Genomic DNA, 20,338 nt, shown 5'->3' on the forward strand with positions numbered 1-20,338 from the left:
ATGATGACAACAAGATTATCAGTTCCAAAGTAAACTAGTCAGAACTATGGTATTAAGTAGTTTTTGTCTTGAAAATACATAGTCCAGTCAGATTAATGTGATCACCTATCAAAATCCAGAATAACTACCTTTCGCAGAGCGGACAGCTGCGAGACGTGCAGGAAGAAAGTCAATTAGGTTCCTGAAGGTGTTCATTGGGATGTTGAGCCATGCCAAGTCCAGTGCCGTGGTCAACTGCGCTAGGTTACGTTTGTGAGGATCCATAGTGCGAACAACCCGATCGAGGTGATCCCACAAATTCTCGATTGGGTTCAAGTCCGGGGAATTTGCTTGCCAACTGAGTACGGTAAATTCAACCTGGTGCTCTTCGAACCACGCATGTGCAATGCGAGCTTTATGACACGTCGCATTGCCCTACTGGTAGATGCCATCATCCTGAAGAAATACAATTCGCATGTAGGGGTAAACGTGGCCCGCAAGGATAGATGCATACTTGTGTTGATCCATCGTGACTACCAGAGAATACCACAAAACATTCCCCAGACCATAATACTCCCTCCTCCAGTTTGGACCCTTCCAGCAATTGCAGCAGGGTGTTTGCTTTCAGATGTTTCCCGCCATATTCGCCAACGTCCATCAGTGCGATGGAGCATAAAACGAGATTCATCAGAAAAAGCCACCTGTCTATACTCAGTGGAAGTCCAGTTTCGATACTGGCGTGCAAATTCCCGCCTTCGTCGCCAATGAACAGCAGTCAGCATAGGTGCATTAACCAGGCATCTGCTGCGGAGGCCCATACGTTCACTAAACCATCGTTGTGTAGGCACTGCTGGTAGACCCTTGGTTCCTCTGGGCAGTCAATTGCTCAACGGTTACACTTCTATTCGCCCAAACCGTCATTCACCTTTGCCATATATGGCCAGTGGTGCACCACATTTGTCACGTCGCTATTTTTGGATAGTGCCATTTTGCCCTGCACGGTATACTTTAACCACGGCAGCCCGAAAACAGAAAAAGTGGAAGAAGTTGGTTGATGCAATTTTGGAACTTGCATACAAAGTTTAGAGACAATAACATATGTGAAAACAAGATTAGATTTTACTCTAAACGACGTAAGTAAAATTGAAGACTTAGTCAAACTGCATTCCAAGTGGTATTAATTTTTTAAATGAAATTTTTATCATGATATAAGTTCTGTATTTAAGAAAGAACCTCAAACACGTTTAGCATTAACATCACTATAAAGTAAGTAATCAAAAATAGCAAAAGTGTTTTATAGAAAGTTCAGAATAGAAGACAAAATATTTGTGAAAAAAGTTCAGATGATGAAGAAACTTTTACAGTGTCATGACTTAGGCGAAAATTACTTTAACCCATTATTATTAAGGCCTTGGGAGAATAAAAGAACAATTCAGATAACTTCATTTTGTTATTTAAAAAGTCCTTAGGAAAAAATCTGCCACCATAGCTCACACGTTTTACGATTTGAATTATGTAAAAATATATATGTGGCACAGGCAGCATGAAGAATTTAATGAAGATGAAGAATTTTGTTTTAATCTCAGGAACCTAACCTATTACACAAGTTTTTGTCACATAAAATATGAATTTGCATAGAAGCATTTTTTTAGGAACCTAACAACTATATTATACAGGCGTTATAGTGTTCTCAAATGTCGATTCACAAACCACACAAAATTATCGTTAGATCTGTGCAAAAAATAACTAAACCCTTAAGATGAAATTAATATAACTAGTTAAATAAATTTGAACTATTACCCTAGCTATATTCTTCAGTAATTCCCAAGGTCCTTCTTGATTGTCCATAGCTCTTTCGTGGACAGCTGAAAAATTATTATTTTTTGTATTAAAACAATTTAACAACAAATAAAAAAAATTGCATCACTAAGGTAACTCCAGAAAGTTTTATAGTCAGAAACATAAAGCAGAATACAAATAAAAAAAAAGTAAATCATGCCAAATTCTAAATTAGGACAGTAAAATTTTAACATATTTGTAGAATAAAGTTCAAAAACTTTTAAGGATACTTTCAGCTAACAAAACAGGATGAAACTCAGAATGCTATTTTTGGCAGAAATTAACTGATGATTGTGAATACAAAGTTCTTAACATGCTTTAGAATGAGAAGAAAAATCTGTAAATGTCTGAAAGAAAATCCTCACAATTATCAAATAAATGACAAAATTAGGTTTTTAAATAAATATAGAGTCCTGCACCTCTTCAGCATCAAAGGACAAGTGGTGATGGTTATGAAGTGTTACCATTACATGTAAGTTTAAAATATAATATATTAGTGTAGTTGATAAACTGAAAAATTGTTTCACTTCAGTAAGAAATTGTGCTCTTTTGAGAATAGAGTATATTTTCTGAAGAGACAGACAAAGCCTTAAGTTTTAGAGGCTTGGTTTATCTGATCAAATTCCCTTGCATTTTACCGGTTTTTTTAGACGATTTTTAAATTCCATGCGTTTTTCCGAATTTTCCTGTTCTCCCGGCGGCGTGACAACCCTGCCTTCTACAGTGCGGTAACAACAAACCATGTATGACATCCATTCCAGAGAAGAACAACTGTGTATTTGAACTTGGCACACATTAAATCAGACGAGGAATGTCTTCGCATGGTGTGTAACAGAAGTGTGGACAGAAGGATGATTGCTTAAATACTGTCTTCATCCTCTGAACACAGCTCACAATTAGAAGATTCCTCTCAAAAATCTCTTAGGTTGCTTTAAAACAGAATATAAATTATAAAAAAATCTAAAATAATTTATCACTTTATCTTTATTTTGATGATGTCATTACAAATCAACGCCATTAATCAGTAATCTATGAATTGGCTAGTTTTTCTCTCAGTAACTCAGATTAACCTTTCAGATTAGATAATAATAAACTTTGATAAAATAAATAATTAAAAACAAAAAGTCCCGGAACAAAATCACTGATCCTTATTTTGTGACGTCATTTTTAAACCAACGAGGATTCTTAAACTTGGGAGTATCCATTGTTTTACATTCAGTAAAAAGTGCAGTAATTATTCCTCAAAGGATAATAGTTGCCAAAAATAAAACCGTTTGAGCCTTCCGACAACATGCAGGTAATTATCCACGATGAATAAAATGAAAACACCAAGAAACAAACTGTTAAATAAGATATATTATATAATATAACTGTTATATAAGATATACTAATGAAAATTTGATTTTGAAAGGTATACGGGTATAAGACATTTCAATATAGCATCTCTAAAAGAAATCTTTGAACTCGCTTTTTTTTATTGCTGTCCGATATTCTTTTGTATACATGGAAAGCATGTTGGACAAAACATCCAAAACCAGGATAAATCTTGGCTGAAAAAGATTAATAATCCTCTCATGCTTACACAAAGATAATTTTACTCGTAAAAGTATTATTCATGAGGTATCACTGTCAATCTTCCAAGAATGAGTTAACAGATATTTTTTCAACTACATTTGTTTTATGGCTGTTTCCAATTTCTAAATGGTATTGAATGATTATTCTATTGTATAAATTTCAAGAATAAGAATGCCCCTTAAAAGTTTTCTATAGGACTAAGTAGCTCTGACACCAGTTGAGTACTTCAGCATGATTGGTTTCTAACTAAAAATTTGCTGAAAATCAAAAATAATCACATGCATGGTCTAAAATAATGAAACAGTCACCATAGAAAAAATGGGGTGCCTGGCATATTTTCAGTTTCTGGTATATTTCTTTGCAAACTCTCATCACACTATCACAATGAAATTTCATTTAGAAAAAGGATTTCTCCCTCTCCTATTGATGAAAATCATTACAGCCACCTAAGCTCTTTTCTATCCAAAATGATAATGTTTAGCCATTTTTCACCAACATTATTTATTAAGGAAGTTACAGTAGCAATTTACTCAACAGATATTTTAAATTTAGTCTCCTTACTGCACAAGTTTCACACAAACAAGAAAGTTGCAATTCATTCACAATTTGTCTTGACGATGCAATTTTGGTTGTTAGTGAAACAAATTAAAACTCATCAGTCAAGTAATGAGGGAAGATGGCCACCTTAATTTCTTATTTTTATTTATTTATTTTTGGTTCAATAAATCATTATCAATGGTTTTAGATCTACTTAATCCTTCCATTATATCATGTGAATTTACTGAATTTTAAAAGAAACAAATTGATATCGTTCCATCTCTATTTCATAAACATCAAATTTAACAATTCAAAAACATTAACCAATATCTTCATCTATAGTTTCTATATAGTTTCATAGAAAAAATTAGATTTCCACACAGATTCAATTTATGTAACACTTTGTCAAACATTCCTATTTCTTAACAAGGGTAAAATTTTAAAAATAAATGTAATTTGAGAAATATTTTTAAATACAAGACTATTTAGTTTACTTTATGTTTAAATAGCTATAAAAATTTCATTCTACCTTTAGCAATTTTCAACTTAGTTCTATGACTGTAAGGTTTCAAATTTTCTTATTTAATTAAATTTTCACTTATTGCTCTCAAGATCATGTTATTTGATTTTATTCATGTTTTCATTATTTTATGTGTTTTCATTTAACTAAGTTCCATTATTTTTATTAATATAGATTATATTCAAGCTGAATGGAGCACACATGCTAGTAATGCATGTACAGCATATTTTTCCCATAAAAAATTATATAAGCATACACACCCCAGGTTCATATCTGTTTTAAATATAAGTTTAAAAACGCTCAGGGTAAATTTTTAAAAATTTGTGTAAAAGAATAGAGAGACAACGACAGTTTGAAAAAAAAATGAAAAGTCTATGTTAAAAAAAAGAGAATACATGCATAGCCAGTAATTATGGTTTATATTTAGAAAATAACAGCAGCAACTCTTGACTGCATTAAAGTAATGCAGGTAAGAGACTAAAAACATTGAAATACATCAGAAAAAAGAAGGAAAATAGGGGGGATGAAAACACAAAAATTCAGAAGTAGGGTTTGACCTAGAGAAAGAAAAATGATGAATGGGGTCAATTCATGTGACGTAAAAGTCATATGTCATGGACTTCTGCGCATGGCATTTAAGTTTCATCCGCGCCGCTTTCGTCGATTAGTCTGCCATTAACGTTCTCCGCCAAGTATGAGGCGGATTTTTTTGTTTACATTTGAAGTTATAATTTTTGAGTTATTTTCTTTCCTCTTATTATGTGTTAAAAGGGAAAATGCTGGTGTGCTAATGGATGCATGCTTTAATGCGAAACACAAGAGTGATTGTCGTGATAAAATGTTTTCTTATTAACCTGACAACAATCCTGACTTGGATTGATAGCTTCGGTATAGATTTTTTCAAGCCTTCGAAGTCAGTGATATGCTCCGATCATTTTGAAGAATTCATTCAATGTGTGTCCATTTATTAAATGTAGCTGTTCCAGCAATTTGTTAGAAAAACTCTTGGAAGAAAAAGAAATCGGGAAGCGATTTGCCGTCAAAAACAATCAAACAAAATCGTGAGTGCATTTCTAATTTACTTTATTCAAATTTAATGAAATTTCTGATAATTTTGAATATGCTTAGAAGGTTTTAAAAAGTTACATGAATATTAGATTGCATTTTTCTACAAAATCTTATCTAAATTTAATTAATGTAAGTAAACAAACTCCTGTTGCAAAAATAACGACTGCTATAATGCTAAACTTAGGTGGAAGTGAATATAACTAGTTTTCTAATTACATTTGCAGATTTGTGATGGATTCAAAGTGAATTTATATCAAACAACTTTTCTATTGTTAAAAATGTCAATAGTTTATTGTATTTAAACTGAAATTGTCTATTATTATATCATCATGTTATACCATTGTGCACCTGAGTGATTTCTGTTTTAATAAATACAGGATTTTTCATTGAAAATCAATTTCCATATCGGCATTTATTATATAATTTTTATTCCCAACTTCATTGCTACATGCATGTTTTACTTTTTTCCCTATTTCTTTAATATATCAATTTTGAATTATAAAATTCTGTAAAAGCATAAAAGTGTTTCTTTCAATTCCTCTTTATATCCTATATAACTATATTATATATATATATATATATATATATATATATATATATATATATATATATATATATATATATATATATATATATATCATGACCTTATTTTTATTTATTAAATTTACTGTATTGTATGTTTTTGTTTTATTTTATGATATTCTTTCAATGTGATATTTATCAAATAGCATTAAAAAATTTATTTAGCATTACATTTCATGCTAAAATTACATTGTAGCATTAAAAAAATTTCATAAATGTTCTGCTTTAAAAGTATATTATTCAATGTTATATTTTTATTGGTATAAAAAAAACTGTTGTTAAGTGTCTAGGATGTTTCTGTTGAATAAAATTGATTTCATCATTTACATTGACATTCTTGTCATACTGTGTTTATATTATTTATAAGTGTCTAGAAAAATAAATGTTAATAAATAGTAAATAGTTTTTTGAGTTAGTGAGTACATTGAAACATCCATATGATCATATTTTTTCAAATAATTATCACACACATATATAATGTGTACATAAAAATTATGAAAGCGTGATTTTGTTTGTTTTCTACAAATTAAAATGAAATTATTGATTCATAAGTTGCATAGATTTAAAAAAAGGTATCTATACCTTTTATATTTCATAATTTGAAATTGTAAACATAATTTATTCAATATATACTAATTTGAGTTTCATGTTCTTTGAGCAAACTGAAAACATCAAAGTCTCAATATTTTTTAAAGTAATTACATAAGAAAAAAAATGTAATAATTTTATTAGTACACTTTAAAATATTAACTTATCTAAGAGTAATATTTATTTTTAAAAAGAACTCACTGGGGGAATTATATTCATAAGATTCAACATTCAATAATATTTAAAGAATATGGAAAAAAGAACATATGTAATTTTTCAAAAACACTGCCATAGTCATTTGTCAAAATGTAGCCTTCGGATAAAAAGAAGGGGGGGGGGGGAGGATATGGGAAAGGAAAGAATAAAGCGGCACCAAACGAATTAAAAAGCAATGTTAATTAATTATGCAAAAACAATAATTCCATTGAAAATACTAATTAAAATTTTAATATAATAAATAAAATTATATAACCAAGAAAATTTGGAGAAAATAATTCAAAATAATATCTTTAAAAAAATGAGAAGTTTTTAATAATTGATCGGTTTACGTAATATTTACTAAAAAATGGTTTCATCAACGTTATCGGCAGACATCACGACATGCGCAGAAGTGGTTTGTTTGGTACCTGACACGTGACCGTGAATTGACTCCATTAAATAAGAATTATACGGTTTGAAGTTTTTGAAAATTACTGCACTGGGTATAGTTACTAAAATTACAGCAAGTTTTATTAGTAACTAGCCGGCTCGCCAATCTTAATGCTCGTTAAAATTTTAATTAAATATTTTATGTAACTCCCATTTTAATAGCTTCTTCATCAATATATTTTAAAGCTTCAAATTTTGATAGTCACATCATTCATTCATAATATTATAAAGGCCTTCAGCCAATACGTAATATGTATCTCTCTAATTTTCTGTTAGCTACCGTAGAATTTATGCTTTAAATTATAGTGGAAATGGTTAAAAGAACATTTTTTACTGAAACGAAGCATTTTTTAAAAATATGAGTACTGAAAACAGAGTCGCTGAGTATTTAAACCTTAATGGACACTAAAGAATATCTTAATTCTTAATCTCAAGAATTTGCCAACGAAATTTTCTTAGATCATCATGAGCAGATCGATTAATTAACAATGTTTAATTTTAAATGCATCAAACATTAAGAAAATAAACAGAATCGTTTAAAATAATCGGTCGAAAACAGGTTAAAAAAACTACTTAAAAAACGACGTACTCAAAACTATAAGCATATGCAAAAAATATGTGACTAACATAAAAACAATTTAATTACAAAAGCATAAAACTACCTAAAAATAATTTAAATCAAGTCCGCATCCGTTGAAAATAGTTGACAACAATCAGAACACAATGCGCATGCCTAAATTTTCAACGCCAGTTATGGTAACGCAAATGCGTGAATTTTCTACGCCAGTTGGGATAACGCTACACAGATTAGAAATTTTTAATTTCCTTTATTCTGTTTTATTTTAATTGAAAAGTACTTCAGAATGAATCTGAAAAATCGATTAATTAACAATGTTTAATTTTAAATACATCAAACACTAAGAAAATAAACAATCGTTTGAAATAATCGGCCGAAAATATGTTAAGCCTATCCTTGTTAGCGTGGGGGGAAAACTGAAGCCTTACTCATTTGGCGGTGGGAAAATGAAAAGATTTTTTGGCGGGAAAGTTAGTTTTTAATTAATAATTAAAATTCTAATTAAAAATTCAAAAAAGGGACCCCAGGTGCACATTCCAGGCCTCCAAGGTATTCATGTGCCAAATTTGATAGCTGTAGGTCGAACGATCTGGCCTGTAGAGCGCCAACACACACACACACATTGAGCTTTATATAAGTATAGACAATTTCATATACTAAAGATGTATTCTTTCAGTAAATAACTACCAAATCTTCAAACAGAAAGTGCTTAATTATCACACTAAAAGTCTGTGGAACAAGATATTATGAAATAATACTTACAACCTCTGTCTAATGTAACTTCACTAAGTCTATATTTATTGATATCTGATGTATCCAACCCAAATTCAGTAAGAGTTGCTGCCATTACATCTTCAACAGTAGTATCACTAGTAACGGGAATTACTCTATGAGTATCTGTTGCCCTGGAAAAAAAAAATTCAAGTTTAATACACTTTTTTAACAGAAAGGTATAGATTTCATATTTTAAACCAGAAACAAAATTATTGTTATAGGAACATAAATTAGTCTGTATTTAATCTGCTTTCAAAGCATGATATTGCAAATATTTTCTTTTTATTTTATGGATTCAAGAATTTGGTAGAAATGAACTCCAAAATTGTGAAAAGAAAACAAGTTCACTAGCAATATCACTATGTTGAAATTTGGATTATTCACATGAAAAGGCATTTTGAGATAGAATTTGTTTTTTGTCTGAATATATTTCATTAGAAAAATGTTTTCAGGTTGAAGGGAATATAATTTTTAAAAAAATGAGTAGCAGTGTCCCTTATTAAAGAAAGTAAATTTTAACTAAAAAAATTAAATACAAAAAGGTTTTTCCAAAAAAAAAAAAAAAAGAGGTCTTTAAAAGAGTCGAAATCTCAAAATGTAACTTGATTACATGCTCAGAATTGCATAAATATAAAATAATAAACTGAGAAATTTAAAAAAAAAAAATTATAACAGCCGATAGTATTTTAATATAATTGAAATAAAAAAGATACCTAAATTTTCCCGGGTAAACTTTCACAGTACCAGAATCGGGATCAGGAGGTTTATATCTTAATAAAATAGCTGGTCTTTTTCCTTCTTTTCTAGTCAAACTTTGAACAGGCATAAATTCCTCGATTTCTTTTTCAGGAGGATCACCTATTTTCAAAGTAAAATTTTTGGGTGATGAATGCTAATAAAGACTTCATGAAAATTAAAAATGTTTAATTCCTTTTAAATTTGTGATCAATGCATCTTTCAATTACTACAATTACTATACAATAAACTTCTATTCTTCTATACTAGAATGAAAATAGTTTTTTTTTTTTTTTGAACAAGATTTGCACCAATTACATCCCTTACTTACTTCAAGGAACTTTTATATCAAATTAACTGCACATATACTGTTACTTTAAAATATTGACGAAGAAAAAAAATGATAGATCATTACTTGCATGAAAATATTTAGTTAAATTTAATGTTAACAGCAGTACTTCTCTATAATCATATAGTAAGTAATCTGTAACATATAGAACATATCGGGATATAAGCTAAAAATAACTAAAGGTTTTTAACCTCCCAAAACAACACTGATTAATGTCTAAATAAAAAAAAACTCCAGAGTATATTTCTATGAAAATTTCACCTAGAATTAATACATTGATACAAAGTGAAAACGATAATTTGAATTTGTGGTCTACATTTATTAAATTTTCATACTGCTTTTAGAAAATAATGAACTTACAAATCGATGCAAAATACATTTATACTGAGTTTGACATAAGTTCATGTAAACTTCAAAAAATCGTAATAAAAAAAATTAATGATCGAAGAAGTTGCAGATTGTGGGATTATGTTCAGAGAATCTTCGGATTTTTTTTTTCTCCCTCCACATTAAAAAAATTATTCAAAAAATGACCGATAGACAAAATACGACAAATAATCCAGTGAGCTTTACCAGAATCTTACTTTTCAGTTAAAAAGTTCTTTCGCGTTTGGAATCTTAATCTTGAAATTTGAAAAATGTTTTAAGTTAGTTCATTAAACGATCTCTCCTTACATCTTTGCAAAAAAAAAAAAAAAATATATTATAATAGATTATGATATTTACGTTAACATTACAATTGCATCTTAGTTTTCCCATCACAACATTTTTGTTATACGTAATTACTACATACATATCAGATAAAAGAAAAGTTTTGTTTAACAACTGACAATTTTTGCTTTCTATTCTTCCACACTGTGTGGGGAGTTTTTTGTTTTGTTCTTTTACGAGTTTGTAATTTTTACACAATGATACGTTCTGAAGTATGACGGGAAAATGTAAAATCGTTCTAAACCCATTTCACTTTCCATAAGATGTGTAGTAACTATTTAATATCGCAGCTAATCCTTGCAGAGTCAAAGTAAAAAGTGTGCTAAATTCGAGAGAGATTTTAGAGAGAAATTTCAGTACAGAATATTTATGTTTTCACACTAAGAATTTTCTACTGTTACCTTTTAACTTGCCAAACAGGAAAATAACCTTTAAAGCAACTAAAATGCAGTACTTGATTACCCCATGTTGTTCACTATAATTCATACATTTATATAATTTTTGCTTCAGTTGGAGAAATTGGAAAAATACAAACTACTACATTAAAGAACGATTTACATATAAAAATTTATCACAAGAGATATTCTCCCCAAAATTTATTCTGCTAAAAAAATTTTCTACTAATAATCTAACTTTTATTAAGAAGTAACTTTATTTGAAATAAGTATTTATTTACTTCACCAAAAATAACAGTAATAAATACAATTGTATTTTAAAACCTAATGAGTAACAACTACAGTTGAATTTTCAAATTTAATGAATAATTCAAATTTGATTTTGAAAAGTTGTTTAATATTTGATTTGATTGACTTCATTTTGTACACAGCTTGGCCAGTATTGACCCTTGCGCCATAAAAAAAAATCAACCAATCATTTTGGACAGCTTACATTTAATTAATATATTTTTGATTAAATTAATCTAATAGTCAAAATAATAATTGTTTAATATCAAGCTAATCATTATTCTTTCTTCTTTCGGTTATTATTCATTTCGATATGAGATTTCAGTAACAACGTACAAATATGTTTCCAGTTATTATTGAGGAACACTTTATTTGAAATCATGCTTTTTATTAATCCATTATTGCTTATTGTTCTGTTGGAAAATTCTCTTTACCCGATACCATACAAATAGTTTCTTACTGCGAATAATTATAGATTATAATTCAGTAAGCTAATAAACATTTAATTACCTTTAATCAATAAAATTAATTATTGTGTGTTAGTATGAAACATTTTGGTTGCCCCTTCTTTCAAAAAATTCTACCTCAGATTTTGGGTATAACTGCCAATGTTTGTATTGTTACAAACCTATAATATTGCTACCCGGCACGAATAGAGTCATCGTAAGAAAGACCGTTGTACGATCGGTCCTGTACGTGCTGAGATCAATGAACTTAGAGATTGGCGACAGACTTGGCGAGCATTTGGCGGCTTGGCGATAAATTTGGCGAGTTTGGCGACTAAATGGATAATACCAGAAAGTTCGAGAACTTTCACGATCCATCCACTAAGACACGAGGTACAGCCAGCTACGCCCTGATTGGTCTGAAGATTCTAGCCCCGCCTCCCGGAGCTATAAAAGACGGGAAATCTGAAGCTGCGAGGAAGTCGTGTCGTGTGTATCGGAAGAAGTTGTGTGGATCGTCAGAAGAAGTGGTGTGTGAGAGAGGAGTCGACACGTAGAGAAACTGAAGGATTAGCAAGCAAGCAAGTTGCTGAACTAATGATTAATTAATTGTGCTGCGTCATTACGATTAATTGACGGTATTTGTTGAAGAAGAAAAATTTTGTAACATTTGGTGTCAGAAGTGGGATTCGAACCCACGCCCACATTCGTGGACCAGAAAAATGGATGAAAAATTCGCATTGTTACTTGTCATGATGGCAGAGATAAAGAAAGGACAAGATGAATTGAGAGCCGGATATGAGAAAATGAAGAATGAATTCAAGATAGAAATTTTAGAAGATAAAAGTAACAAAACCGAAGACGTCCATGATATCACAGAAGAAATTGAAGGAAACAGCGAGAGCCAAGTGGAAGAAAAGACTGAAGATCGAATGGAGACCGGTGTCACCGAAATGGAGCTTAGCCATCCGGAGGATGAACCGAAGTTCAATGAGGAGATGCACGAACAGGGAGACTGTCAAATATCTGCAGGGCTGAAACAGGCTTCTCCGAACGAGTCCCCTGAAGTGGAATCGAAGGAGCAGACACTTGGGGATGGAGAAGATGAACTCTGTTTGGACGGGTCTGTTAGTAGCGACCCGTGCTCGATGCCTATGGATGCAGGTGTTAATGCGACCCTGTTCGGATTGGATTCATCCCAAAGATTGACTGGACAACCTCTTTTCAAGCCTCTTAGTAGCTCCTTGCAGAGTGATATGGATGAAGATTACATGCCTGGTATCGCTGATCCTTGTGGTCTCCACCTGGACTTCCCTCGAGAATCCGGCCTTGCTGCGGATTTGCAAAAGAGTGTGATGCGGGAAGAGACCGACGGATCTTCTGTGTATCCGGACAAATTACGTCGTCGCAGAGGAAGCCTTCCGGCAGGGGCAGATGCACTCTTCAGTGGATCCTGCGTTGAGAGCTACGGACAATTCTCGAGTGTCGAGAAGGGACCGGGAAGAGGTGGACGTATTCCCGTGAGAGCTCTGCCGACAAAGTTGAATCCCTGGCTTTCAAGTGGACTCCAGTGGGCACTGTTGGACCTTCCTGATATTCTGTTGGTTCGATGGAGAAAGTTCAAAATGACCAACCTACCATCCTGGCATGAGTTCGTTTCGGATAGTCATGTTGCGATATTATGTTTGGCTCCATGGGACATCCTGCATTTTAAAGAGCGGAATCAAGTCTGGATGTACCATCCGAAACGACGAAGAGATCCGTGTCAAAAGCATTGAGAAGGTTCGGATGGATCGTTAGTCGCCGCCAAATTAGCGAATGATGTCATCTTCGAAAGTGCGGAAGTCGCCAAATGAATCAACATCATCACATCGTTCGGAAGCCTACGCCAGCTGCTGGATTGAAGTGGACTGCCGGGACGTCAGTCTTTAAAGAGGGGAGCAATGTTACAAACCTATAATATTGCTACCCGGCACGAATAGAGTCATCGTAAGAAAGACCGTTGTACGATCGGTCCTGTACGTGCTGAGATCAATGAACTTAGAGCTTGGCGACAGACTTGGCGAGCATTTGGCGGCTTGGCGATAAATTTGGCGAGTTTGGCGACTAAATGGATAATACCAGAAAGTTCGAGAACTTTCACGATCCATCCACTAAGACACGAGGTACAGCCAGCTACGTCCTGATTGGTCTGAAGATTCTAGCCCCGCCTCCCGGAGCTATAAAAGACGGGAAATCTGAAGCTGCGAGGAAGTCGTGTCGTGTGTATCGGAAGAAGTTGTGTGGATCGTCAGAAGAAGTGGTGTGTGAGAGAGGAGTCGACACGTAGAGAAACTGAAGGATTAGCAAGCAAGCAAGTTGCTGAACTAATGATTAATTAATTGTGCTGCGTCATTACGATTAATTGACGGTATTTGTTGAAGAAGAAAAATTTTGTAACAGTATCATCACTTGACATGTGATGATTGGTAGTTCATCCCTTTCCTGTGGTTCATTGTGAAAATAATTTCAACGTATGACTCGTGAAATTTCAGTTTGCACACCTTTGAAATTAAGACAGTAAACTGCATTTTTTCAACTGAGATACTTTGTCACGAGGCCACCGACATTTTTTAAAAAAGTAACATTTTGAAAAATTAATATTACTCTGCTGAAGATAAAACATCAATAACTAACAATTAACATCTTTTTTTTTTAGTTCAGGGAGTTATCAAGTATGAAAACCCCCTAGTACTCTTCCTGTTGCAAGACGGTCAATTCATTTGTTTCACTAACTGTTATAATAGTTCTCAAGTAACTTTTGTTTACATAGAAACGTGCAAAATTTGCATATGTATTTAATTTACTTAGTTTCAAAAATCTATTAGATAATACAATTCAAATGATAGTCTTTTTAGCTTCAATTACATTGATGAAAAATTAATTAGCAGCTGAAGAAATATTTTCAAGCAGTTTCAAAATAAAGTAGAGTACTTTAACCCAAAGGTGGGGGGGGGTGGTAAAATACTTTCAAAAAATCAAATAAAAAATTAATTCTATTAATAAATAACCTCTTAGTTAAATATAAGAGATAAATTAACAGCACATTCTCAAATTTGAGTTAAACCCAGTAGACTCTGAGGGTATTAAATAGAAACAGCGATGTTGCAATTTCTGATCATTTCTTTTAAGGAATTTATGCAATGAAAATATTATCAAAATCTTATAAAATTTTACTACATAAACAGTCACAGCATTTGTAAGTTAAGTAAAATAGCAATAAAATAAGATTTAAATAAGACAGATTTCGGCAATGAAAAAGAAAACATATTATTTTCAGTATTTGCACATGCAATAATGTTAGTCAATACCTTGAGAAGAAAAGCAACAGAAAATTGTTCTCAGTTTCTGGCTACGTAAATAATTGCCACATGTTATTTGAAAAAATTTTCAATCTGGCCTCATGCATTAGGGTTTGTTCACACATAGAAATTTTAACTTAAATACTGATCTGATTAAATAAATTTTTAAGTCAGTAAAATACAGAAAGTGGTTCAACTTTTTCAATGGTGTATCGTTGTTTTTACTCTCCGATTACTCTCAATCCAAGACATGAGAATTTTCCAAAAGAAACTTTGCCATCTTCAGATGAACTCTTGCTCTTCAGGATAAATTTTGGAACTGCTTATTCTGCAAAGTCTGAACTTCTCAATAATCATGGTTAGTGCATATCATTTTTCTATACCAGTACATTTAAAATACAAAGCGAAATATGATATAGGTTATTCAAATGGATTCCCTGTGTACTTTTTACATATTAATTTTTGATTTTACATTTCAAAAGATGCAAGTATTGTCATAAGGAATTTCTCATTTTCGTAAGGCATTTAAAGTAAGTTAACATAATACAATGACTTTCAAACGGGCTAAAGATTAAGAAAACTTATGTCAACAAATTGCCGTACATTAACAATGACATTACATCAGTATTTGACTATTAGCAATACATACCATAAACATCAGTCAAATAATAGTGCTTTGGGTCATCCGATATATGGAAAGCTCTTAAAGCGGCACACTGAAAGAAAAGAATGGCATAATTAAAAAAAAAGATTGAAATATCTGATTATAATTCTCAAATAATATGCACTATGTATTTCGAATATTTAACTCAAGTAAAACCTACTAGTAAATAAGACATATGCTGACATTTTTGTGACACTCGTTGATATACTTGCATTATATTATATATGATGAAATAAATATTAATATTCTTATAAAATGATTACATTATTAAAATACAGTACACTAACTTTGAATTCTCAAATAACACGCCACATTTAATTCATTAATCTGTATTATGCCAACAAAATTATTCCTGGTATAATATGAATTTTTAAGACAGTTCTGTGTTCAAACGAGATTATGTATGAGACACAGCAAAATGCTTTGTTAAAAATGGGCAAGCATCACATATTAAAACATGATGTGGTAAACTGAATATTCATAGACAATATGAATTCATACAAATTGATTCAGTACATAAAGAGTCTTAGCAAAGTAAATGATACCAAAAGAATAATGATTTTTTTATCCCCTGTTGTCATTAGTTGTTTAAAAAGTGCAAATGGTACCTAGGATATGAAATTTTTCTTTAACTTCTTCGGGATATTTCTCTATGAAAAGTGACAAACACTTAAATGTTTTGTCCTCATACTGTTTCCTACGACTGATACCCGAGGCATCTATACTCCTTTGCCCCCTAGTTACTATGCCACTAATTAGTTGATATAACAGTTTAAATAAAAAATATTGTTGAGATCAAAATTTATAGCATTGCAAAATAATGGACAATTCAACAGTATTTTTCTAAACATAGAATATACGGAGATTCATGAGCTGTTGCGGCTTTCATATTTACGATAACAATTCCATAAATTTAGTAACACAAAAATATCTAATTTAAAAAGCACAAATAATTGCTGTCAGCTAATGGATAAACTCAAATTAAGCATGAAATAGAAAATTATATATACTTTAAAAAGCATTTTTTGGGAAGGGAATTCTAAACAAAAATATTTTATACATACCACCATCTCTTCTCTTGTAGCATTGCGAAGTATTGTGATTGTCCTAAACATTCTTCTTTTCAATGATGCATTACCATCATAAACCTTGATAACTTCTGCAAAAATATATTTCAGATGCAAAAAAAATTGATATAAATCTAAGCAAGAGGATAATTTAAAGTAAAAATATATTAATGCCATTTAAAATATTAACGGACATAATCGTACCATCCTCTTTATCCTTCTCCTTTGGCGAAGGATAATCATCAAATTCCTTATTTCGGCATTCACCAGGTGAGAACTCTTCCGAAATACTCCTTGCTATATTTAAAAAAAAAAATGATTTTTTTTTTATAAGAGCTATAAATAAGAAATTCAAGAACTTAAACATGAAAAAAATACAATTGAATAATCTTACTTATGCATATTTTTAGAACATCCCTTTTTTTAATTTCAACACCAATAATTGTTTCCAAGGGAACATCAGTCCTAGGAATGCTAACAGAACTAGGTGGAAGCATTATACTTTCTAGGCACCCAAAATTGCATTCATTTGTTAAACTTTTACTACATAAAGGATGAGCCTAAAAGGTACAGACAAAAAAAAGTAAACATAAGAATTCAAGTAAATTAACACAATTTTAAATCTCAGAAGATAAACTTTACACAGCATTAAAAATCATATCTTGAGTTTTTCAAGAATAAATAATCAGTGAGTATGTAATAAAATGTCAAAAGTTAATTAGATCCGAAATATGTGTAGTAAAAAATTATGTACAGTAATGAAAACCATTAAAGTACATAATCGGTTTGAATAAAAAATATTAAATATTAATTCATTTAAATTAAGCCAAATTAGAAAGAAAAATTTTATATAAATATAACTTACGGTCATTCCACACCATTCACATCTCATTCCAGCAAGGCACTCTGATGACCAACAAGTCTTCTTACAAAGCTGGCATTTAGAGTTACCAGGTAAATTTCCTTCTCTCCAATGGTGATATTGAGTAACTTTTGCCTATATTAAAATTTTAAAAACTAATATTGCATATGCAAAAAAATGGTTTTTAATGGAGGAGGGGGATTGGTCAGGCTAACTAATCTAATCAGTGTAAAAATTATTGCAGTTATGTTAACTTCAAAACATATAAAGCTTAATTAGAAGAGAGAAATGTTTCACAGTAGCTCATTAGTTGTTTGCTTGCATCTTACGGAAAATTTTACTGCTCCAGAGGATGTTATTTCAGTTGCCCAGGTCAGTCAGTCACAGCAATTACCAATTCCACCTTCTAGCTCTGTGACTTTGGAACTAAGTGGAATTGAGCAGTTAAACTGCCAATGTCCCTAGGAGTCATTTGCTGTGGAGGATTCTTTTATTTCATTTTTTAAATCAATTATGGTGATGTAAACAATATCATGTCCCAAAAAATATTAATCTTTATTATCCTACTAATTGTGTCAAATATTAACTATAAAGCTAAAATAAATGCTTTTTAACCCTGGTAACTCAACTTTTGCATGCTTAAAATTTTATATCCCAGGTAAAAATGATTCTTTCTGCAATAATCCATGTAAAACTAAGATTTATTTACCCAATAGAAAATGAAGTCTGATCTCCGGAGCTCATATACCCACTACAGATGAAAAGGTTACGGATGAAAATTTATTTCAATATTTCCCAATTTAAAAAAGAATAAGTAATACATAAAGTAAAAATTACTAATTACTAGAAAATTAAACCTAATTTCATACCTAATAATTCTTTTTAAACTTTCCCATGGAAAATCTAACAGTAAACACTTTTTTCTGCACTTTTCTTTAGACAAGTTATAACAAATGCAGCGCATTTTCTCTCTCTTTGATTTTAAAGCCATTAAACAAATATATGAATTTAAATATTTAATGCTACCATGATGCCTATAACATTTCCTCCTTTGTCAATAAACGAATATTTTTATATAAATGTAAGTTAATTTAATCAGCAGTTTATAGCACTAAAATTAACCTTGCCTTATTATTTTTATTTTAATTTAAAGACATTATTTATAAACTGCCAATTTTCGACAAATATTCCGAAGCCAAAATTCACTTCCATCTAAAAAAATGACAAACCATTTAAAGTTTTAATTTTATTCAAGTGAATTAAAGCTAATGACCCTTTGAGTACAAAAAAATACAATATTAGCAAGAAATAAATAAATGAATGAATAAAATTCCAATATTAGAGAAGCCTTACTTGAGGGATTTACAAATGTTAAAGTTTCTTCTAGCCTACCTGAATCATATAAGGTTTAATAATTATTTTTATAGGGATGTAAAGCCCAAGTGAACATGCAATGGGCACGAGATCTGCCAAAATCACGAAATGAGACGAGATTGATATATATTGTGTGAATAGAGTCCTCTGCTATTATTAAAATGCCTTTGAACATGAATCAGCAATTCTATTCATGAATTATTCTGATTTAGCAATCAGAATAATTCATCAGTGAAGTTTTTCAGTCATACCAGATGCAAACTAAAGTGCACGTAGGAGTGTCAATATTGCAAAGAGTTTATCATAATCTTCAAACACTAAATGGGTAGATGTCAGTCATGTCTAAAGGCAGCTTCACAACAATTATTATTTTTCTTTAAAATAAAATGCAGAAAGCATGGATAGCTTCTGCAAATAATGACAAAAGTATGATTGGATGACAGTGCTTGAATCCCTTCATACAAGTTACTAGGATGCAGTTTCATCTTATTTTACATTTCTCTATTCATGTACTCTTTCACCAATATTCTTAAAATTGTTATCACTTTTATACATCATTATATTCACTTTCACTATCTTTGATTTAATCCCTTAATGTTATTATGATTTCTACTAATACACCATAATTCCTCATTGTAAATATAATATCACTTACTTGATCTCTACTTGGGACATAGGTTGCACATTCTTTACAATCAGCAACACTAAAATCTTGGCATTCAGCATGGACACAATACTCACAAACTGTAACAGAATATTAAACAATGAAATAAAAAAATATATATTATTCCATTAAAGCTCACTAAAATAATACTGCATAGAGACCCAAAGTGAACAAATACTCTATATCAATTACGACTGCTGATTTGATGATTCAATGGCTTTAATTAACTGCAGCAATTTAAAAGGATCAGCATAGTCTGATTGAATTAAAAACCAATACAAAGTTTATTGAAGTATTCTGAAGATTGTTCATATAATAATCGAATACTAAAATTCTAAAAATTTTATCGTCTGTATATATACAGCATGAAAAGACATTTTTAGTTTCTTGTATATAAATGATGCCTCCTGGGATTGACGCATTCAGATAAATGGATGGCTTGTACTCAATAAATGAGAAAATACGTATCATAACAGTGAATTTTGGAATAAAAAAGTTGTCTTCCGGTATTGGTGAGCAAAAAAATAAGTTCATAGAACTATGGCCTATCCGGCTTTTTTGTTATCTGACCAACCGGTCCGCCACATTAATCCGGACACTCGGGAATGTATTGCATATATATTGCATTTTGGCAAAGCTATAAAAAATAACTAATAACAAAAATGGGAAAAAATCATTAAACAGGGAATGCTGCAAAAACAAAGCACTCAATAAAAACTAATATTTATAAAATACAAAATTGGAAAACTTCAGAA

The 20,338-nt window shown here is 31.1% G+C and overlaps 1 protein-coding gene across 1 annotated transcript in view; it reads right to left on the reverse strand.

Annotated features, from left to right (window-relative positions):
• LOC129960462 (diacylglycerol kinase theta-like) overlaps positions 1 to 20,338 on the reverse strand; it is a 76,013-nt gene that overhangs the window by 33,929 nt on the left and 21,746 nt on the right. The window contains exons 4-12 of the mRNA XM_056073911.1: positions 19,575 to 19,663; positions 17,549 to 17,680; positions 17,078 to 17,243; positions 16,888 to 16,980; positions 16,681 to 16,775; positions 15,602 to 15,668; positions 9,401 to 9,545; positions 8,676 to 8,818; positions 1,780 to 1,844 (exon numbers count right to left, since the gene is read on the reverse strand). Coding sequence (XP_055929886.1) covers positions 1,780 to 1,844; positions 8,676 to 8,818; positions 9,401 to 9,545; positions 15,602 to 15,668; positions 16,681 to 16,775; positions 16,888 to 16,980; positions 17,078 to 17,243; positions 17,549 to 17,680; positions 19,575 to 19,663 — 995 coding nt within the window. The remainder of the gene's footprint in view (positions 1 to 1,779; positions 1,845 to 8,675; positions 8,819 to 9,400; positions 9,546 to 15,601; positions 15,669 to 16,680; positions 16,776 to 16,887; positions 16,981 to 17,077; positions 17,244 to 17,548; positions 17,681 to 19,574; positions 19,664 to 20,338) is intronic.

The sequence above is a fragment of the Argiope bruennichi genome, chromosome X2 (genome assembly GCF_947563725.1).
Source record: "Argiope bruennichi chromosome X2, qqArgBrue1.1, whole genome shotgun sequence".
Lineage (NCBI taxonomy): Eukaryota > Metazoa > Arthropoda > Arachnida > Araneae > Araneidae > Argiope > Argiope bruennichi.